The sequence below is a fragment of the Triticum aestivum genome, chromosome 7D (assembly GCF_018294505.1).
Source record: "Triticum aestivum cultivar Chinese Spring chromosome 7D, IWGSC CS RefSeq v2.1, whole genome shotgun sequence".
Lineage (NCBI taxonomy): Eukaryota > Viridiplantae > Streptophyta > Magnoliopsida > Poales > Poaceae > Triticum > Triticum aestivum.
Window position 1 is genome coordinate 221,844,270 of NC_057814.1, and position 23,234 is coordinate 221,867,503.

Here is a 23,234-nt window from a genome sequence, read left to right on the forward strand (position 1 = left end):
GCCCCCACTTGCCGCCCCCGCCCGCCCCGCACGGCCGCCGCCTCTGCCGGAGACCCCCTCCCGCTCGCACTGCCTGCGACCGTCGTCCCACGTCCGCTGCCGGAGACCCGCGCGGTCGTCTGCTTCACTAACAACGAGCGCGACACGGTTCTGCTCGCCGCGGCGTCTCCGGTCCGCTGCCAGAGGCTGCCGGAGACCTACGTGCCGTCTCCTTCACTGCCACCGGGCGCGACACGGTTCTGCTCGCCGTGGCGTCTCCGGCACGTCGTCGCCGAGCTGCCCCCTCGGTTTCGGTTGTTTCTGTTGTACTTCACACATTCTATCACCTTGTACCAACAGTGATGCGAGGATCGTTAGTCCAACGCATTCTATGTACTTCCGGATTAAAATTGGTGATCTTTTTAACTACAAATGTTTTTGCTATACGGATTCAAAACATCTCAGTACCTGATTTTTTTCTCTGTATACTGTATGTAGCTGGCAAGGTCAGATGAAAATTGTTCAAAAAGATAGACAAGTATAACCTCACGTTGCAAAGGTGAGTGAGTGCTTCATGTCAAACAAACTTTGAGATCACCTCGTGTTGATTATTGATGATCCGTTTCTTGGTCCACCTACTTCCGCAAATTCTCAGCTTTATACCTAAAGAGATGGAAGTGAAAAAAAAAATTAGATGGAAACTAAGGTCAGAAATAGATGGAAGTTGCAATTCTTAATGCATAATACAATAGATGTAAGTTGAAATACATGGAAACTATGGTCCTGTACATTTTTTGTTCCAGTGTCTCTGCTTGATGTCAAACAAACTTTGAGATCACCTCCTCTTGACTATTGATGATCCGTTTCTTGGTCCACCTACTTTTGCAATTCTCAGTTTTATACATAAATAGATGGAAGTGAATAAATAAATAAATAGATGGAAACTAAGGTCAGAAATAGATGGAAGTTGCAATTCTTAATGCACAATACAATAGATGGAAGTTGAAATACATGGAAACTATGGTCCTGTACATTTTTTTTGTTCCAGTGTCTCCATCATTTGTGTTTTCAAAACGCAGATGTGCAAGAATATTCATGATATTCGAGATGCACATCGGTTTGCCTTAGGGGAACGTTCCCCGTTACACGACGTAACAAACTCACCTCTAAATGGAAATGCATAGAGTAGTTTTGCTGCTCAAAAGAAAAGTGGCCAATCATGGTACACCAGATTGTCTGATGACAAGAAAGCAGAGATCCTTGAGAAGCGCCGTGTCGTCTGGCAACAGAAGAAGGCTGTAGCCGTACGAAGTCTAAACCATGCCCAGGAATCAGAGGCACGTGCTTCTTCTGTAGGGTCTGAGCAATGTATCCCTTTGACCAACATCACCAACACACATATAGATGGTATGTGCTTCCATTTCGTGTCCTAATGCATTCATGCATCATTTATATATATTTGAATCCTCGCATCTACATGTCAGTTACAGTATGTACGGCTGCAAGCTCCGTGGGTACTGTTCATCTTCAACAAGACAATATTTCAGGCAGAAAAAGAAGTGGACAAAGTTGGTATGCTGGGCTATCCGACGAGCGGCAGGCTGAGTAGATAAACAAACAGAAGATGGCCCGACTCGCACGGAAAGCTGCCTCTGCTGGGGTGAATGTCCAAGTGCCTACATCATCTGCCCCACAAGCTTGATCTGGTTAGACGACCAACATGTTACCTTAAATGTTTAAATTGGCAAATCTACATCAGGGTGATTTTCGTTTGGAATTATGGGTTGATGCCCTGTTCTGTGTCTGTTCTGTCTCAGCTCATACCTCTGGTCGGGCTAACTATGGTGGTCGTGAACATCAATTGCAGGAAATAGTAGGACAATGCATCAAACAGAATGGTAATGAAGGTGATGTGCGGACGGGCATCTAACTTTCTTTTAAATCTATCATTAGACGTGTCATCACACGTGTTTCTACTTCTATTATACGCACGCTCAAGATGGCTCAGCCCTATCTGAAATTACGCAGGTGCATGCAACTCCAACCGACAGCGGGTCAAATTTGGAGGTAGACGGTTCAGATGATTGGTTGCACAGTAATCCAACTTACATACGGCGAGCGATGTTGGCGAAACATGTCGAAGATAGCTCTGTTCCTATAAGTTTTATCTCCGGACGCTCCATTGAACCATTAGGTATAGCATACCATATACTTTACATTATGATGTCCTTTTGAGTTCATGAGCAGACTTCTGCTATACATTATATTGTTTCAGATGCATACCATGAGAAGGACCGCCTTCGTAAAAGGAAAAAAATACTCAGAAATGGAAATGCAATAGAGAGAGTCCTTGTTGTGTCGGAGTCGTGCGTACAAGATGGTGAAACCAAATCCAGCATGTGAAAATAACCATACAGTTAGTTCGGTGCAATTTTGATATTCACATTTTGTATGCGCTGCTTCAATTGACAACTATATTTATGCTCTTTTGGGGTGGTATTGATAAATCTTCCAGGAGGCAGCAACAATGAAGAGGACTCCGATGCACACGGCATTTTCGAGCCCGTGGGGCAGACTGCTGGGAGTGAAGGTGTATTGTATTTCCTTATCGCTTAATATAATATTACCCAATGTGAATATGTTTAGCTGATTCTGAGGTTGTCCTTCACACAGAATTCTTGAACACGCAGTCCATCTTTTGGTATGAGCACAGAATGATATTAGGATATTCAGTGCACAAGGTTATAGTAATTCATTACTACTGCAGTCCATCTTTTGGTGTGAGCACAGAATTAACTCTTGCTCGTGACTTTCCAGGTGATGACTTCGAATCGTACAGAGTGACAACTGATGGTTTGCATAGGCTTGAGACTCATGATCCTTGCGACTACGTCTACCACAATCTACCCACCAAGCATCATGTTTTGAAGCCAATAAAAGACTGTATCCATTGTGGAGCAATGAGGTTCCAGTATGAAGGCCCAGCCTTCTGTTGCAGAAAAGGTAAGGTCAAGGTATTTATCCCAGAGGTTCCTCAAGAGCTACAACGATTGTTTACAAGTCAGTTCGACATGGATGCAAAGTACTTAAGACAACACATTCGATATTTCAACTCCCACTTCTCCTTCACAAGCCTTGGAGTTACCCTTGACAATCGGGTCAACACCACGGCAAGAACCGGTGTATACACCTTCCATGCTCACGGTCAGTTGTACCACCGTCTAGACCATCTTGTACCAGGTGATCACGGACCCAGGCATTTGCAGCCGTACATTTATGATATAGATGAAGCCTTGGAACATAGGGTGAAACGCTCTCCAGATCTAAATATCAACCTCATACGCAAGATTCTGAGTATACTGGAGAACAACCTGTATGTCGAGACTTTTAAGAGCCTTGGTTCAGTTCCCAACCTATCAAAATATAAAATTACACTGAACACAAATATTAAATTGGACCAGCGGAGGTACAATGCCCCTACAACTTCTCAGGTGGCTGCAATGTGGGTGGAAGGTAGTGACCCGAAACACACTTTCGATAGAAGTGTTATAGTGCATGCAAAAGGGGATAGTCCTTTGTACATCAGAGCCTACTATGGATGCTATGATCCTTTAGCGTACCCATTATTTTACCCGGCTGGGGAGACAGGATGGAACCGTTGGCTGCCATATGAGGGACCAACTCCCACTCATGCAGGCAATGAGGATGACAACGACAACCAGGACGATGGACGAGAAGCAGATAAAGGTGTCATAACAATTGGTGACCCATCCATGAATTCCTCCAATGTTTAGTAGTGGCATTATTCATAATTCATTATCGCAACCATCTTGTAGATGACAACGAAGAACAAGATGAGGATGAAGCCACTGAGTCTAGAAAATATGTCAGTGCGAGGGAGTATTACTGTTTCAAGTTGCAGATCAGGGAAGGAATTTTTAGCATCCTATTGTTTGGGGGGCGTCTTCTCCAACAGTGGCTTGCTGACATGTACATCAAAATGGAGACTATGAGGCTTGATTTCTACTCGAAGCCTTAGAATCAAAAACTCATACGTGTTGAGCTCTACCAGGTAACAAAAATCTCCCCAGCCTCATGTATGTTACTGAATAACTAGAATTAAACATTAACCAATTATGAGCCTAATGTATAGTCTTGTTGGTTATCATCATGCTTGTATTCTAAAAGCAAGAACCAATTATGAGCCTAATTCATTTGTTTCATAGGGTGTTGTTGACACCATTGCTTCTGGAGAGACGCGTGCTGCTCAGATTGGAAAAAGAATCGTGCTCCCTCGGACTTTTCCGGGAGATGATCGAGACATGCAGCGAAGATTCCTTGATGCAATGGCCGTCGTCCAAAGATACGAAAAGCCTGATTACTTAATCACTATGACTTGCAACCCTTACTGGGAGGAGATAACTTCCAGACTTGCACCCGGACAAACACCACAAGACCATCCTGACCTGGTGGCCAGAGTATACAGGGCCAAGATGCGGAGTCTGAAAGATCTTATGATAAAAAAGAAGTACTTTGGTCCGGTTGCGGCGTATGCTCATGTTACCGAGTTCCAAAAAAGGGGTCTGCCCCATGAACACTTCCTGCTGATCATGGCCTTAGATTGTAAGCTAACAAATCCAGACGCCTATGATAGGGTAATCTCGGCAGAGATCTCTAGCCGTGAGAAGTACCCTGTGTTGCATGGACTGGTTATCAAGCATATGCTCCACGGCCCATGTGGTACTCTCTAGAAGAATTGTCCTTGCATGATAGATGGAAATTGTGGTTTCTGTTACCCTCGACAGTTTTTCCCTGCAACACAACAAGGAAAGGACTCATACCCTATATATAGGAGAAGGGCTAATGGTCGCCGAGTAGAAGTTAGGAATGCGGTGTTGGACAACAGATGGGTTGTCCCATACAACACCGGACTGCTCATGAGATATAATTTTCACATTAATGTTGAAGCTTGCTCGAGCATAAAGGCAATCAAATATTTGTACAAGTACATATACCAGGGGCATGATCGTGCTTCCTTCTCAGTTAACCCGGCGACAACTGATGGTGGTGTGATAAATGAGATTCGGCAATACAGGGATGCAAGATTTGTAACACCACCAGAGTCTATGTACAGGGTATGTGCTTTCCGTATGTTTGGTGTCTCTCGCAACTATAGCTGCATTTGCCCAACATGCATACTGTTGCATTCAACGGTACTGATAACCTAGAGGAAGTCATGAACCGACCGTCCTCTTCCAAAACCATGCTCCCATAATTCTTTAGAATGAATGAGGTGGACCCTTATGCACGAAACTTCTTGTATAAAGAGTTCCCAGAATTCTTTCGATGGATTAAGGGTAAGAAAAAGTGGCAGAAAAGAAGCCAAAGGGGCCCGAGACAAGTTGGAAGGATTGTTTATGCACACCCTGCTGATGGTGAGAGGTACTTCCTGAGAGTGCTTCTGAATCATAGAAGAGGTGCCACTTTATATGAGGATTTGAGAACTGTAAATGGAAGGCTTTGCTCGACCTTTAGGGAAGCGCGTGAGCTCATGGGCCTAATAGAGACTGACAAATCTCTAGATGACTGCTTGACCGAGTCTGCTACTTTCTAGATGGCCTGTGCTCTAAGAAGGCTTTTTGCAACTATTCTTGTGTTCTGCGAGGCAACCAACATCCGTGCTTTGTGGGAGAAGCATCTAGAGTCAATGTCTGAGGATTACCATCATACCCAGTCCAACCAGGCTGCGCTGGAACAGATGGTCCTTAGAGACATCCAGGATTTGGTGCATTCGATGGGCAAAGATATTAAAAGCTATGGCCTCCCGGAGCTAGTTGAGACCGATGATGGTTCCGGCGACCTCCTAAGGGAGGTTCGAGAGGAGTTGTCAGTCGTTGTGGATCGAGAGCATTTAGATCTATATACATCCATGAACATTGAGCAGAGGGCTAGGTTTGAGGAAATCTTGAATCACATGGTGAACAACAGGAAACAGGTTTTCTTTGTTGATGGTCCTGGTGGCACGGGGAAGACTTATCTCTACAAGGCGCTTCTTGCTAAAGTGTGTTCATTGGGGAAAATAGCTATTGCAACTGCGATATCCAGTATAGCCGCATCAATCATGCCCGATGGACGTACTGCCCACTCCAGGTTCAAAATGCCGATCAAGCTCATGGATAATAGCATCTGCAGCTTCACCAAGCAAAGTGGTACTGCAGAGTTGCTTCGGAGAGCGTCTCTGATAATCTGGGATGAGGTTGCCATGACGAAGCGTCAAGAAGTTGAGGCATTGGATAGGTCACTACGTGATATCATGGGATGTGTTATTCCATTTGGGGGAAAGGTTGTGGTGTTTGGAGGGGATTTTAGGCAGGTCCTTCCTGTGGTCCTGCGTGTGACAAGAGCACAAATCACTGACGCCACGCTGCAAAGTTCATATCTATGGGAGAAAATTAGACAAATACGCCTCACCCGTAATATGAGAGCACAGACTGACCCGTGGTTCTCCAAATACCTCTTGAGAATTGACAATGGAACGGAGGAGACGATCGGTGATGATTATGTGCGTCTGCCTGATGACATTGTGATAGGTTACACACCTGGTGACGCACCAGTCATGAAGCTTATTGAACACGTGTTCCCATCTCTTCATGAGGACGCATCATCCGGTGCCTACATGAGCACACGTGCTACTCTTTCTACCAAGAGTGAGCACGTGGACGATCTAAATGCAAAGATGATTGACAGGTTTCTCGGCCAAGAAAAGGTATACTATAGTTTTGATTCCATCGATGATGATACACGCAATAACTACCCAATTGACTATTTGAACAACCTCACTCCGAATGGCTTGCCTCCCCATATTTTAAAATTTAAAGTCAATTGTCCTGTCATTCCGCTCTGAAATCTTGATCCTAATAACGGACTTTGCTATCGGATGACATTGATGATTAGAGCTTCCCAAAATAACGCAATCGACGCCGAGATTGTTGGTGGACAACATGCTGGAAAGAGAGTGTTCATCCCTAGGATCCTGATGGCACCCTCGGAGGATACTTCACTTCCATTCAAGTTGAAGAGGAAGCAATTCCCTATTCGTCTGAGTTTTGCTATGACCATAAACAAAGCCCAGGGGCAAACCATCCCAACTGTTGGCATTTACCTTTCAGAGCCTATATTCTCGCACGGCCAACTTTATGTTGCACTGTCAAGGTTGTTTCAAGGCAGACAACTTGGGTTCTGGCAAAGCCAAATAAAGAAATAGATCAAACGGGTAAAAGCACCAAGAACATTGTGTACAGATATGTCTTGGAGGGATAACACAGGTTTGCTCTTCATGTACCAAGACCTTTGTGTGGATTGATTGTCCAATTCCAATAGCCAAGATTGCATCATTGTCTGGCTTTGTTTGTTGCCCAATTTGGCAGATTTGGACCAGAACTCTCAGATACAAAAGAGTAATAACATTTATCTAAATAAAACAAGACTGCAGTTGTGCTACCATAAGAAGGGAGTAGAGTGTCTTGATTACGAAGATTCTTGCACAGATACAAAAGAGTATGCTGGTATTGTGCCTGATTATGTTATTTTGCTGTTGACTAGGGTACCTCATGATTCTACTTGCTTGGTATTGGGCTTGAAATATCTTGATTATCTACCAACATACTCTTTTGTATCTGTGCAAGAATCTTCGTAATCAAGACACTCTAGTCCCTTCTTATGGTAGCACAACTACAGTCTTGTTTTATTTAGATAAATTTTATTACTCTTTTGTATCTGAGAGTTCTGGCCCAAATCTGCCAAATTGGGCGACGAAAAAGCCAGAATGATGCAATCTTGGCTATTGGAATCGAACAATCAATCCACAGAAAGGTCTTGGTACATGGAGAGCAAACCTGTGTTATCCCTCCAAGACATCTCTGTTCATAATGTTCTTGGTGCTTTTACCCGTTTGATCTATTTTTTCATTTGGCTTTGCCAGAACCCGAGTTGTCTGCCTTGAAACACCCCTTGACAGTGCAACGTAAAGCTGGCCATGCGAGAATACAGGCTCCGGAAGGTAAATGCCAACAGTTGGGATGGTTTGCCCCTGGGCTTTGTTTATGGTCATAGCAAAACTCAGACGAATAGGAAATTGCTTCCTCTTCAACTTGAAAGGAAGTAAAATATCCTCTGAGGGTGCCATCGGGATCCTAGGGATGAACACTCTCTTTTCAGCATGTTGTCCACCAACAATCTCGACGTCGATTGCATTATTTTGGAAAGCTCTAATCATCAATCTCGTCCCATTGCAAAATCCGCTATTAGGATCTAGATTTTGGAGCAGAATGACAGGACAATTGACTTTAACTTTTAAAATATGGGGAGGCAAGCCATTCGGAGTGAGGTTGTTCAGATAGTCAATTGGGTAGTTATTGCGTGTATCATCATCGATGGAATCAAAGCTATAGTATACCTTTTCTTGGCCGAGAAACCTGTCAATCATCTTTGCACTTAGATCGTCCACCTGCTCATTCTTGGTAGGAAGAATAGCACGTGTGCTCATGTAGAAACCAAATGATGCGTTCTCATGAAGAGATGGAAACACGTGTTCAATAAGCTTCATGACTGGTGCATCACCAGGTGTGTAACCTATAACAATGTCATCAGGCAGACGCATATAATCATCACCGATCATCTCCTTCGTTCCATTGCCAATTCTGAAGAGGTATTTGGAGAACCACGGGTCAGTCTGTGCTCTCATATTACGCGTGAGGCGTATTTGTCTAATTTTCTCCCATAAATATGATCTTTGCAGCGTGGCGTCAGTGATTTGTGCTCTTGTCCCACGCGGGACCACGGGGTATCGTAAATTATTTAGGCCATCATGCTTTTATTTTTTCCAGTTAATCCATATATGTGTGTGACAATTTACGAAATCATAGCGTTAAAATTTAGGCAACACTCTACCTAAAACATTAAATAGGAAGTGATGAACTGTTCAAATTATTCGCAAATATTTGTACTGTTTAGATTTTTTTAATTATTTATCTTCTTTAGGCAAGATGGGCGGGTGCAGCAACGCGCACATTCATGTTCTAGTACTTTAATATAAGACAGAAACATACTGTATTTCTTAGAGCTTTCTGTTTTCTCCTTCCTTGTTTTCGTGTCTTAGAGTTCTCCCTTTGTATTAGTTCTCTGTTCTTAGCAGGAATGATACATAAATCTTGTAATCTTGGCCTGAAGCTGACAGAACATAGAAGGCACGAAAAAGTGCAAAGAGAGCCTTGGCTCAATGGTTGGGCATGTGGTTGTGCAACCTAACTACTCAAGTTCAATTTCTAGAATTGACAGGTGATGCACAGGGGGTTTTCTCCCATTTATTGAGGATCAAGCTTTGGTGTGTGGTGGAACCACTCATCAAGAAATATCTTAATACTCATATAAAAAATTATGAGGACCATGTTTATCTTGGTACTCATACTAAAAATGGCCGTATGCATCCTAAATTTTTTTGAGGACCATGTTTATCTTGGTACTCATACTAAAAATGGTCGTATGCATCCCTAGTTGGTGCAGAGGCCGGGAATTTAAAATCTCTCCCATTTTTTACGGACTCGCACACACGCGAGCCTCGATCTAGCGTTGCTGCCGCCACCCAACACCGGATCCCTCCTCCGCTGCCACCTCCCACCGGCGCATCTTCCTCCCCAATCGCACCTTCCTCTCCTCGCCGCTACCCGAGGCGCCCTTCGGCGAAGTCCGGATGGCTCCGGGGAAGGCGGCGGCGGGGCTCTTTTCTAGCTGATCGGCGCTGCTGTAGTGACCGTGATCCATCGATCTGGGGCGGCAGCCCCATGGAGAGGCGGCGGTGTCCTCATCGAGACGATGACGCGGTGGGGGCGACCCGTTGTATGTTGGCTGCGTGCCCGCGGCGTCGGCGGATCAGATCAGGTCTGACCTCAACTGCGCGGCAACATGGTGGGCATGGTCTCCGGTCAGATCAGATTCGGCCGGTGCAGCCTGCTCCATGTGTGGCGGCGATGATCGCTGGCGGTCTTGCACACGATGCTGGATGAAGGGTCCTCGAGCGGATCCGGGTGAAAGCCCTACTCTTGGCATGTTCCCAAGGTCGATGATGGTGGCGTTTTTCTGCGTCGTCCCCTTCTTGAAGGCATCGTCGTGGAGAAGTTCTAGACCCCTATCCGCTACTTTCCGGGGGAAACCTAGATCAGTTGATCGGATGACAGGCGGCGCTCATGTGTCGTACCCCTCTTGAGGGTGTCATTCTTGGAGCTGTGCATAGGCCCGAGGGACCAGTGGACGGCATCTGCGGTGGAGCGGCGTTTCCTGTGACGCATCTACGTCGTGGAGTCTCGGTGGCGAGGCGTAGCAAAGTCTCGGTGACGGATGCGTGATAATGAACGCGCGTAGAGAGGAGGCACTGTCTGGTGCCGTGGGGGCGTCCATGGCAGGCCTGGAAAGGTCGATGCGTCACTACCTGCTCTAAAGATGGATTGATGGAAGATGGCGACAACGACCTATGAGTGCGTCGGACCGGTTTGTGCCCCAGACCCGGTATGTGGCTTGGTGGGACTCCGGCTTTAGATGTTAGGCTAGGTGAGAAGTCTGGGTATTCGGCTCACACTTTCTGCACCCCTTCATCAATGGATAGGAGTAGCGACAGATGTTGCCAAGATGGCGGCTTCAGACATATTGATGTATTACTTTGTAAGGTCTTTGTGAATAATTAATAAAGTGGCTTCATGCATCTTCCAGATGTAGAGGCAGGGGGCCATCCTCCTTTTCTAAAAAAGGGCCTCTAGCGATTTCAAGTCAACGCTTGAATAGTTGCATCTAACTTATGGCAAGATAACACTATTTTATTGTGCAGCGTGCATTACAGATATGCACAAGGATGTTTTAAAAAATATAACAGTACTAGTATTCTGTTATACAAATATCAAATATGCAAAAACTTTTGGCGTTTCTGCGGGCAGCACTCGGGATCTCATTTAGGCCATGTAGACAAAACGAATCGCACCCTTTGTAACTACCCGTGCGGACCATCTACTTCGAGGACCCTACCGCATTTGATTCGTTCACTTACGATACACTACTGCGTCACTCGCAAAGATTTTACTTCCCTGGTTGATTCTTGTTCTTGAGTAAGGATATCAGTTTCATGACTTCTCCTTCATGCCCCGCAGCTTTGGTTTGCCATTGGAGACTATCAGGACAGACTTCAGGTCTCGCCTGGAAGCTCCGTTGAAACAAAAGCCTACGAAAGCAATTTTACCTGGCACTAGAAAAGGCAATCCAAATACAGTGCATTTCTTTTCAGGGATCTAATATAATTCTGGACTACTCAGTACCCATGCATATCTTCGTACTCCTAGTTCAGTTGGCTAGCCTCTTTTCATGAGGGTGAATCCTATCCTGGAGTTGGTCCTACAAGCAATTCCAATTCTGAAGAGCATACTATTCCCTGACAGGGATGTTTGGTCTTTCCTCTTAACCTGCAAGTTTAAATAGTGCAGCCTTTATGATCAAGGGTATGTTCTTCTTGGTGTTCAGACCTTTATTGGTAGATGTTAGGTGACCCTATGGATCAGGGTACGATTTATTACATCATTCTCTGAGAAAGTTAACTACTAATAAGCCTCTAAATTCCCTTTGCTTGTATGTCATTACCATGGTATTCTGAACTTTCACCTCATTCTGTAAAACAAACCTGGCACCTTCGTAGTTTGAAGTCATCTACCCTTTCATGTGTAAAGTTTCGAATCTCATGCATTTCTTTGTACTTGCTCTGATTTCAGGTACACTTGTATTGGGAGCATACATGACACTGTCCTGAATGCACTCCTGGGTCGTCTGTAGTAAACGCAATTAAACCGGCATACATGCTGTCAGATAGAACACTTGAAAGGGCTGGTAGATCAAAGAAGATCAATCGCAAAGAAGAAAATAATTATGTTGCAAGAAAGTGCATGGACAAAACTGATCCTCCACAAATGAGTCGTCTGTAGTAAACACAATTTCGAATACCCAGTGAAATTCATGTGTTCCAGACAGAACATAAGCCTTGCGTGCTTGCCTTGTAGTATCATCTTCTGGATGTATCCTTTTTGTGTGAAATATATGCATCTATATGCCCAGTTTGTACCCCTCTAATCCGGCGGAAGTTACACACATGTGAATTGGTAAGACTTATATAGCTTGAATATTTGAATGTAGCACTGCTTGAATAACAGAAGGCGAGAATTGCAAATCCTGAGGCCGGAAGGAAAGAGTTGAGCAAACAATATAATGTTTTTTAGGACAGTTATTAGGTGGTCATGAAAGTTTCAACAAAATTGCCTGAATCCGAATTATTCTTGGTGGTTTAGTAGTGTGTGGCCATTGGTCAGTTAGCGGATTAGAGACAAAGATCAAAAACATATTTCCTGTCAGCACTCAGGCTTATGTTTACCTACACAATCGGATTGGTAAGTTTTCGTAAGAAACTGACTGAATCTGTAGAACATAAATCAGACATGAGAGAACCAGTTTAATCTGACACAGGTTTCTCAATGGTCGTAACATTTTTTACCTACGCAATCCGCATTTCAAGAACTTCCAAATTTCACATTCAGCAGGCTGTCACCAATTTCATTCAACACTTTGCAATGAACGCCGGAAGCGCCGTGGCTGGTCTCTCGTTCTTGGCTAGGGTTTCGGCCTTGCTAGGTTTCGGCTAGTCCCGTGCCGGTGCAGGCTTCGTGAGTTGATCGCCTGGTGTGTATTTGGCTTTGTACGCCATGAGGTTCCACTGCTTCGTTTGTGTACCGCTTTCCTGATGGTGCTTAAGGGAATTTGGTTGTTGATTGGAGTTGAAGACAACCTTGGAGTTGCTCAAGCTTTTCTGTCCCGACGCTGCCTGGTGCAGTGATCGGTTTCCTGTCCCGGCGTTCATTGGCAACGACCGGTTCTAGTTACTGCAGTTCTGGCTGTTCCCTTGGCGAGTCCTTGCAGTCCGGGTACAGCAAACAGTTCATCGGCGATCTCCTTCGAGGAGGATCACTGCCCGCAATGAAAATACTAAGTTGGAATTGTCGGGGGATCCTCGGTGCCCCGACAGTTTGGTCGCTTCTGGAGATCCAGAGGCGGCACAGACCGGATGTGTTTTTTCTGTCGGAAACACATATGGATAATGACAAGGCTGAAGTTCTTAAGATCAAGTTGCAGATGGACGAGATGTTGGTTGCACCAAGTCCAGATGGAAGAAAAGGAGGCTTGCTGTTGGCCTGGAAGAAGGAGGTTAGGATCTACTTCTGGGCCAACACACTAGATTTCATAGATGTGACGGTGGAGAATGCTAATGGTGATATGTGGAGACTGACTGGCATCTACGACGAGCCTAGCTGGAGCTGTAAACACCGTACCTTTCAGCTATTGAGGGATTTGCATGCCCAGTCGAGATTGCCGTGGGTTGTAATAAGGGACTTCAACGAGATTCTTTACTCGGATGAAAAAGAGGGTGGGGCTCCCAGAAGCCAGACTTGTCTCCAGGCCTTCCAGGATGCCCTAACAGATTGTTCACTTGAGGATCTAGGCTTCAACGGAGACAAGTTTACATGGTTCCGTGGAGGGCTGCAACAGAGACTGGACCGAGATGTCTCTCATGAGACATGGCTGTTAATGCACCCGTTAGCTAGACTCAGTAATTTGGAGATGGGTAAGTTGGACCATAGGCCGATTTGCCTTGATACAGATTATCTAGAAGGGGTGGCAGAACCTACTGTAATTGCCCCACGTAAGTTCGAGGCGAGGTGGCTCACGGAGGAAACTGTGGAAGAAATAGTTAAAACTGCCTGGCTGAAGGTAGTGAACCAAGGGCTCTGTCCTACGGTTGCAGAGAAGTTGGCTGCTGTCCATAACGATCTACACGATTGGGACATGAAGATTCTCAAGGCGCCTCACGCGAGACTAAAAAAGGCCCAAAGAGAGTTGGAACGACTGGTGAATATTCCCTTTACCCCGGATGTGGGTGCTAAGCAGAAAGAAATGTCGGTGTTGATTGAAAATCTGCTTGAGCAAGATGAAATCTATTGGTCACAATGTGGAAGAGTTAACTGGCTTCGCCATGGTGATCAAAACACAAAATACTTCAGTCATTTTGCCTCGGCTAGAAGAAGGAGAAATCTAATCAAAAAACTGCGTGTGAATGAGAATGGATGGGTTGAGGGGAATGATAATCTCAGGCCTCTTATCTCGAATTACTTCAAAAATCTTTTCCAGTCTGGTGCAGAGCAGGTAGATGTTAATCTTCTTGCATCGGTAAAGTCTGTAGTAACTAATGATATGAATGGTTTACTAGTTGCTCCCTATACCAAGGAAGATGTGCGCAAAGCTCTATTTCAGATCGGTGATATGAAGGCCCCAGGGCCACATGGTCTACATGCAATTTTCTTTAAGAGATTCTGGCACATCCTGGGTGATGAACTAACCAAGGAAATACTGGAAGCAATAGACAACAAGAAAATCCCAGAGGGGTGGAATGCAACAAACATCGTGTTGATTCCAAAGGTACAAAATCCTGAGGTAATTACACAATACAGACCAATCAGCCTGTGCAATGTGGTGTATAAAATCATCTCCAAGATGTTTGCTAATAGGCTGAAAAAGATTCTTCCTGACATTATAGCCCCAACACAGAGTGCGTTTGTGCCTGGGCGTCTAATAACTGACAATGTGTTGGTTGCCTATGAGTGCTTTCACGCCATCAAGAAGAAAACTCATGGCACTAATGGCTATTGCGCAGTAAAGCTGGACATGATGAAAGCTTACGACAGAGTTGAATGGGGATTTCTGAGAGAGATTATGAAAAAGATGGGTTACCAGGCGCAGTGGATTGAGCTCATCGTGGAATGTATTTCTTCGGTAAGCTACAGAGTCAGATTTAATAATACTGAAACTGATGAGTTCCTCCCTTCCCGTGGACTAAGACAGGGAGATCCCTTGTCCCCCCTACCTGTTCTTACTTTGCTCGGAGTGATTGTCAAGTATGCTAGCCCATGAAGAGGAAACAGGAGGTATAGAGGGAGTGAAAGTGTGTAGGAATGCCCCATCAATATCCCATTTACTCTTTGCAGATGATTCTCTCATCCTTATGAGAGCTGATCTTCAGAATGCGGTGACCCTGAAGAGGGTGCTTGATACTTATTGTAGTAGCTCTGGACAGTTGGTAAGTACTCCCAAGTCGAGTATTTTCTTCAGCCCCAATACTAGTGTCCTTGTCAGAGAAGGTATTTGTGGAGAACTTGATATATTAACGGAGGCCCTTTCAGACACATATCTTGGTCTCCCAACTATGGTTGGGGTGGATCGCAGCGATTGCTTCCAACACCTCATTGATCGAGTGTGTCAGAGACTGAAAGGGTGGAAAGAAAAGGTTTTGTCTATGCAAGGCAAAGAGTTTCTCTTGAAATCAGTAGCTCAAGCAATACCATCCTATGCCATGTCTGTGTTCAAGCTACCAAAGAGTATATGCAAGTCAATAACAGATGAAATGTCAAGCTTTTGGTGGGGTGATGATGAAGATAGGAAAAAAATGCATTGGTATGCATGGTGGAAAATGCGCATCCCGAAGAAGGAAGGTGGAATGGGATTCAGAGACTTACACAGCTTTAATCTTGCTATGTTAGCAAAGCAGTGTTGGCGACTGATCCAAGATCCGGACTCTTTGTGTGCGCGTGTTCTCAGTGCAAAGTATTACCCCGATGGTAACATTCTTAATGCTGGCCCTAAGAAAGGCTCTTCTTATACTTGGCAGAGTATAGTATCAGGAATTCAAACATTTAAGAGGGGGTTTATTTGGAGAGTTGGGACAGGTTCTAATATCAATATTTGGCTGGACCCATGGATACCGTCAAGTGCCTCGCGCAAAGTTATAACGCCGAGGGGGCAGATTATGTTGTCCAAAGTTGAAGAGCTCATAGACCCGCACTCGGGCACATGGGATGAAGCCTTATTGCAGTCCGTGTTTAATCCAGTCGATGTGGAAAGGATACTAAGGATCCCTCTTAATGTGAGTATTGTTGACGATTTTGTGGCATGGCAGTTTACACGGCCAGGAACCTTCTCAGTCCGTTCAGCATACCATACAGAGTTCAATCATCAGTTTGGCTCGCGCGCTTCTCCTGCTGATGGACAAGGAGGGTCTGTAGTAAATGGCAGTTGGAAACATTCATGGAAACTCCGAGTTCCTGGCAAGATTAAGCATTTCGCTTGGAAGGTGCTCAGGGGCGTTCTGCCATGCTATGGAGTCCTCGCGAAACGTCATATCCTGGTATCTGGTCAATGCCCGGTTTGCAAAGTTGGGTTTGAAGATATTCAACATTGTTTATTCTTGTGTTGCCGTGCTATGGAAGTGTGGAAAGAATTAGGCCTGAATGAGGTGATCAACCAAGCAGCAATGGAGGACCGCTCGGGATCAGTTACCATGGAGATTTTATTGCGAAACCACTCGTCAATTGGTGATCTTCCAGCGGCTGAGTTGATTACGGTGGCTGCATGGTATATTTGGTGGCAACGTCGCCAGTTAGCAAAGGGGGAAACGATTTCAGATGCACACCATTCAGCTATTTCAATTAAGGTCCTAGCGACGAACTATGTACGAGCAGCAACACCCAACCAACCAGTTAGAAAGAGAGATCAAATGTGGAAGAAACCAACCAGGGGGAAGGTGAAGATCAATGTGGACGCCTCTTTTCACGAGGATATTCTCTCAGGGGCGACGGGTGCTATTGCAAGGGATGATAGTGGCCAGTTCTTGGCTGCTGCATCATGGTTTCTTCCACATATTAACAGTGCTGTTTCAGCAGAGATTCTTGCTATACGGAATGGTTTATACTTAGCTGCCCATATTGGATGCTCCAAGGTGATTGTGGAGTCTGATAGTCAATTGGCGCTAGAAGCGGTGGAAAAATTTGAAAGTTATCTGGGCCAGGAAGCAGCGATTGTCATGGAGTGCAATGAATTGAAGGCAAACTATGCTTCTGTTTCTTTCGACAACTGCACACATGAAGCAAACGCCATAGCAGATTGTCTGGCTAAATCCAGTTTTAGTTCAAAGTCTAGTTCTATGTGGGATGCTACTCCTCCTGATTTTATTTCTCAACTCATTGTAACAGACTTGGCTATTATCTGAGAAATATAATCTTGTGATTGTAAAAAAAAACACTGCAACGCAGCAAGCCTGCAAGTGTACAGATGCTACAAGCTTAAACAGAGACAATTTACTCCGCTTTGGGTGCACTAAATTGTCATCCAAGCATTTACATATTTTGCATCCGAAAAGTTCCAAGCATCGAGGCAGAAGAAGAAGATCTCTGCGCCTTCATGTGGCCGGTGGAACGATCAGCGGTGCCATCTTCCTGATCAACGTCTTCTTGGCCATGACTCTCTTTCTGGGAGGCATCAACGGAGCGAACTCCACCACCTCCTCCTTTATGGACACCGCCATCATGTCGATCTTGGCGGCAAATTTGACAATTTTGACCTCGGGACGAAATCATTTCACAGAATGAACTGGGTGCGAAACTATTTCACTCCCCTGACCTTTTTGTGTAGCGCCCGCCACGCCGGCGCCACACCCTACTGTGCAGCGCCTAGCGCGGCGGCGTTGCACTCCTGTCCACCGTGGCAGCCCCTGGGCCCGCACCCAGCAGTGCAGCGCCTCCGGGCTAGGCGCCACACATGTAATGTGCAGCGCCTAGCCGCTAGGCGCTGCACTGCGACTTATCCAGCCACTTGGCTGGGCCCCCTTCCCCCACCCCCACACCACACACTCTCTCACTCTCTCCCCGAGCTTTGCCCCCTCTCCCACTCTCTCCCCGAGCTTTGCCCCCTCTCCCACTCTCTCCCCCTCTCAAATCTTCTTCCAAATCTTGAAAATTTGAAGAATTTGTCCGTGGATTTCGAAGTCAAACCCTCCCTCAAGGTAATAATCTCCGATCCCCTTGTTTTGATCCAAGTAAAGTTCTCCCATTTCTCATTTGTTGCTAGTTTGGGGAAACCCTAGTTTTGTTTGGATCTAGAGATTTGCATGGAGATGTGAGATGTTTGTTTGCCAATTTCTATGATTAGGCTTTGTTAGTATGCTAGGGTTATTCTTATGGGTGTTCTTATGTTGGTGCTAGGGTTAGGTTTAGGGCTAGGGTTATGGTTATGGTTAGGGTTAGGGTTAGGGTTGTTGTTTCATATATATATTAGGGTTTGTATTCCGTGTTAATCCTTGGATTAGTACTCATGGAAGCAATGTTACCTTGTGTTCTTTGAATGCTTATAGGGATGGGAAGAACATGTGTGTTTGTTCATCATGGGGACAAAGACGCCTTTTTGAAAGGCAATAAAGAACCGGACCCGAATGAGCTTGACATGGTGTTTGATAGTAGTCCTAGCTATGCGGAGCTCTTGCAACAAGTTAGGAAAGATTTGAATTGGATGGACCCTAGTGATATCATTGAGTTGGAGGGAAGGCATAATGTTGGTTTTGGAATGCACATCCATTGGAAGACAATGCGTGTCAACTCGGAGCAACGTTGGGTTGCATACAAGGAGACGGTGGCCGAATCACTAGACAAGGCTCTTGAGTTATTTGCAACGAAGAAGGTTGATTCAAGTTTGCATTTGGACTTGAACCGGAACCCCTCCCCTTTGGTTGCTAGTAGCCCCCCACCCTTGAAGCGAGATGAAATTGTTGAACCTCTTTTGACCCAAGAAGTGAGGCCAACATTGAGCCCGTATACAAACAACCAAGATGAATCTTTGCAAGAGGACAATGATGAGTATGCGGACGATGACAATGAAGTTGATCTCCATGACAACAATGTGGGTGATCTCGACAAATATCATTTGCAAGAGACAATGGACCATTCCATCCCTTTTTCCCGTGCATATGCATCGGACTCAGATGACGATGGTCCCGATGAACAAGTTGATGCGGAGGGGTTCACGGTGAAGGAGGCCGAAGCTTTCGAGAAGGTATTTGGTCGGGATCATCGGACTACATTGTTCAAGGATGTTAGTCTCGCGGATGAAGCCGTGGTAGATGGTGGCCAATGTGTACCTCTTGGGGTTAGGCCAAGCTCTCACCGTGATTTGGTAGACGACAAGAACCGGATTGCTAAAGGTTCTAAGTTCGACAGCTTGTTGGAATTGAAGATGTGGCTCGACAACTACTCGGTTACGCATTATCGTCCACACAAGGTGGTGAACTCGGACGTCAATGTGCGCTACACGGTTGCATGTGCATGTGAAGATGAAAAGGAGGTCCAACTTGGACTTACAAGAGGCCGTGGTGGTGGTAGAGCTCATGGAAAGGAGGTCCAACTTGGACTTACAAGAGGCCGTGGCGGTTGTCCGTGGATTGTGCGTGCAAGACCATGGAAAGGAGGTCCAACTTGGCATGTAGTGAGTTGTGTGCCAACTCACATGTGCCAAGGCAAAAGGCTGGATGGCAAGATTGTGTCCCAAGACCACAAACAACTCACGTCCGAGTTCATCGCTTACAGGCTCTCCAACTCAATATCCACACTTCCAACAATGAGCGTCCAACATGTCATTGACCTTGTGAAAGCCATCTTTCATTACAAGGTGAAATACGGGAAGGCATGGAAGGCGAAGCAAGCCGCATTTAAGATGTTGTATGGTACATGGGAGGAAGCATACAACCGAATCCCTAGGTTGTTGTTAGCCATGGCCACGACAAACCCGGGCATGGTTCATGTGGTCGAGCCTCATGGGCACCAAACAACGGTTCATGAAGGAAGGAAAGTCAGAGTATTTGGCCGTGCTTTTTGGGCGTTCGAGCAATGTGTGAGGGCTTTCGAACATTGTAGGCCGGTCATCGCAATTGATGGCACGTTCTTGACCGGACAATACAAGGGCACCTTGTTGGTTGCGATAGCAAGTGATGCCAATAACCGGGTGTTGCCATTGGCATTTGCTTTGGTTGAGGTGGAAAACAATGACAACTGGGAGTGGTTTCTGCATCTTTTGAGGACAAAGGTGTTACCCGCTCAAAGGGAAATTTGTGTCATATCGGATCGGAATCAAGGAATTCTTAACGCCGTGGAGATTGACATTCCCGGGCATGCTCCGTTGCACCATCGATGGTGCATGAGGCACTTTTGTTCGAACTTCTATAGGGCATGTGGCCTTAAGGAGTTGGCCGATGATCTTCAAGCTTGTTGTCTCGCTTTCTCCGATAAGCGCTTCGCCACTTTGTACAACAAATTGCTCGCACACAAAAAACTTGATCCCGGGGGTCAAGAATTTCTCAATAGGCACATTCAATACCGGAACAAGTGGGCACGTGCTTTTGATGAAGATGGCCGGAGATACGGTCAAATGACAAGCAATATGGCCGAATGCTTCAATAGGGTGCTCAAAGGTGCACGTGGATTACCCGTGACGGCAATAGTTCAATACACATTTGACAAGATGAATGCGTACTTTGTAAAGTACTCGATGGAAACCGATGCACAGATAGCGGGTGAGAACCCACGGAAGTACAAGTACAAGTTCCCACCCAAAATTGATGAATGGTTGGTGTCGTGGAATTGTCACGGCAGATATCCTCAAGCTAGGACTTAGTCGTGGAGCCATCGCCGCTAGGAAGCTTGAAGGGGTTAACGGGACAAGGAACACGAGGGTTATACTGGTTCAGCCCCTTACGGTGAAGGTAAAAGCCTACGTCCAGTTGAGGTGGTATTGATTAGGGTTTCGAGGACCAGGGAGCTTAATTGCTATGCCTGGCTCTCGGCGAGATCTTACTTGTCCCTAAACCGCTGCCGGGTCATCTCTTTATATAGGGAGGCTGACGCCCAGCAACTCTCAGAGTCCCGGCCGGCTCATAAGAGTGTCCGGCTCGGACTCTCAACTATTCTTGCCTTACACTACAAGTTCTACCATGATAATGATTGTAACTACGGGCTTCAAGCCATATCCGGGTCTTAAGCCCATCTTTGGCCCACCGTCTTCAAGCTTGGCGCCGGGCTTTTGGCAATAACCATTATGAGTAACCCGGCCCCTCCTGGCGGGTGACTCTAAGGTCTATATCCTCAATAGTTGGTATTTCAATCACGGAAGGCGGACTCAGAAGAAGCTATATTATATGACAACGAAGAGTGGAAGTACGAAGTGAAAGAGCCAGGAGGAACCACAAACGATGGCCGGCAACATGGAGGTCGGTCTTTCAAGGTGTCGTTAACACAATGTGATTGCACTTGCGGGAGGCCATTGTTGCTTCATCTCCCATGCTCACACTTGTATACCGCCGGTCGCGTTAGGAATGTGGACATCAATCACCCACGCACCGTGAGGGAGTCGGAGTTCTCAATCATGACGGTCAAGAAAACATGGGCTCCCCGCTTTCACCCATACTTTGACCAATCACAATGGCCGGAGTATCATGGAGTTCAACTATGGCCGGATCCGGAGTTGAAGGTTGTTAAACGGGGTAGACGTAAGACAAAGCGTCTTAGAGGCGACATGGACGGATGGGGCCATGGTGGGCGCCGCGAAGCGGGAAACGACCAATTCCAAGAGCCTCGTGAGAGCTCCCGTTGTGGGGAGTGCAAAGTTCATGGCCACAACAAAAGAAAATGTACGAAACCAAGGAAAAGGTCCAAGAAAAATGATGCAAGCACAAGCCAACAAGGAGCTACACAAGGGAGCCAACCAAGTGGTAGCCAACCTAGTGGTAGCCAACCTAGTGGTAGCCAACCTAGTGGTAGCCAACCTAGTGGTAGCCAACAAGTGCCTAGCCAACCAAGTGTTAGCCAAAGAGGATCTAGGCAACAAAGAGGTCGGCAACTTGGACTTACAAGAGGCCGTGGTGGTGGTAGAGGTGGTGGTGGTGGTCTAGGCCGTGGTGGTGGTAGAGCTCGACGTGGTGGTAATGGCCGTGGTGATGGTCTCGGCCTTGGTGATGGTCTTGGCCTTGGTGGTGCACTTGGCCGTGGTGATGGACAAGGGCAAGTTCGTTATAGAGGAATGTTTGGATACCTAGATGGACCGTTTCCGTATGTTCCTCACTAACTATAATGTATCATATGTTCTTGTTTTTTCATATGCTCTTCTTTTTCATATGTGCTTCCATTTGTTCTTATTGTCCTTACTAACCATTATGTTTCACTCATTGTAGGTATGGCGGCTTCCCAACCCAACAAACCAACGATGAAGGAGGATGGCGGAGATGAGATGGCGGGATGGTGGGAGAAGGCTGCGAAGAAGCTTAGAGAGAAGGATGCAGCCAAGCTAAAGAAGAAGAAGGAAGAGGAGCTTGAGAAGGAGAGGAAGCAAAAACAGACTGCGGCAAATGCGATGCGCGCTAGGGAGCAAGCGTTGATGAGGAAAGTTGAGGAGGCACAGAAGAAGCGTCAACAGGATTTTGAAGAAAGAACCATGAAGCTTTGGGCAATTGCAGCTGAAAAAGAAGAGAGGGACAATCAGATATTCATGGAGAGGGTGGTTAAGGAGGCTCACCTCATAAGAAAAAGGGAGGAGGAAGAGGAAGAAGAGAGGAAGAAGAAGAAGGGAAAGGGGCCTTGCTCTACGCAATAGAGCTATGTCATCCTCTTCGATTCGGTTGTGAACTACTATGTCTCCTCTTCGATTTGGTTGTGAACTACTATGTCTCCTCTTCGATTTGGTTGTGAACTACTATGTGCCGTGAACTACTATGTCTCCTCCTCGATTTGGTTGTAAGAACTATTATGTGCGGTGAACTACTATGTCTCCTCGATTTGGTTGTAAGAACTACTATGTGTCGTGAAGTACTATGTGTTATGAACTACTATGTGACGTGAAGTACTTCATGCATATGTTCTTTTCACAGTTGTTTGCTTGCTACGTATCAATCCTACTTCACATCTAGGCGCTGCAATCTATAGTTGTTACTTACTATGTTTGCATATGCTAAAAAATTCACTAAGTCCAAGTGCAACGCCTAGCATCTGGGCGCTGCAATCTACCGTGTGGCGCCTAGCTGCTGTGGCTCTCTGGATAGCTAAAAAATTCACTAAGTCCAAGTCCAAGTGCCTCAAACTGGAGGCCTACCTTCTGTGGCTCTCTGGATAGCTACAGACCCGTGCAGCGCCTAGCCTGGAGGCGCCACACTCTACAGTGCAGCGCCTGCCGGCTAGGCGTTGCACGGTAGAGTGTGGCGCCTCCAGGCTAGGCGCTGCACAGGTCTGTAGCTATCCAGACAACAACAGAAGGTA

The 23,234-nt window shown here is 46.0% G+C and overlaps 1 protein-coding gene across 16 annotated transcripts; it reads left to right on the top strand.

Moving 5' to 3' along the window:
• Positions 1-6: 6 nt before the first annotated feature.
• On the top strand, positions 7-7,892 carry LOC123170305 (ATP-dependent DNA helicase PIF1). Of its 16 annotated transcripts, none has more exons than XM_044588139.1 (11): positions 7-392; positions 478-1,386; positions 1,464-1,685; positions 1,797-1,886; positions 2,008-2,173; positions 2,255-2,395; positions 2,495-2,569; positions 2,653-2,720; positions 2,797-3,726; positions 3,816-4,051; positions 4,206-7,892. In XM_044588139.1, exon 11 carries the CDS (start codon positions 5,594-5,596, stop codon positions 6,881-6,883), a length of 1,290 nt encoding a protein of 429 aa, XP_044444074.1. In that variant the 5' UTR covers positions 7-392; positions 478-1,386; positions 1,464-1,685; positions 1,797-1,886; positions 2,008-2,173; positions 2,255-2,395; positions 2,495-2,569; positions 2,653-2,720; positions 2,797-3,726; positions 3,816-4,051; positions 4,206-5,593; the 3' UTR covers positions 6,884-7,892. The 16 variants fall into 16 exon arrangements, with proteins under 16 accessions (XP_044444074.1, XP_044444075.1, XP_044444081.1 ...); XM_044588140.1 differs by having other exon boundaries at positions 1,797-1,877; positions 2,008-2,395; positions 2,797-3,352; positions 3,441-3,726; XM_044588146.1 differs by having other exon boundaries at positions 1,797-1,877; positions 2,008-2,395; positions 2,797-2,982; positions 3,676-3,726.
• The last annotated feature ends 15,342 nt before the right edge of the window (positions 7,893-23,234 follow it).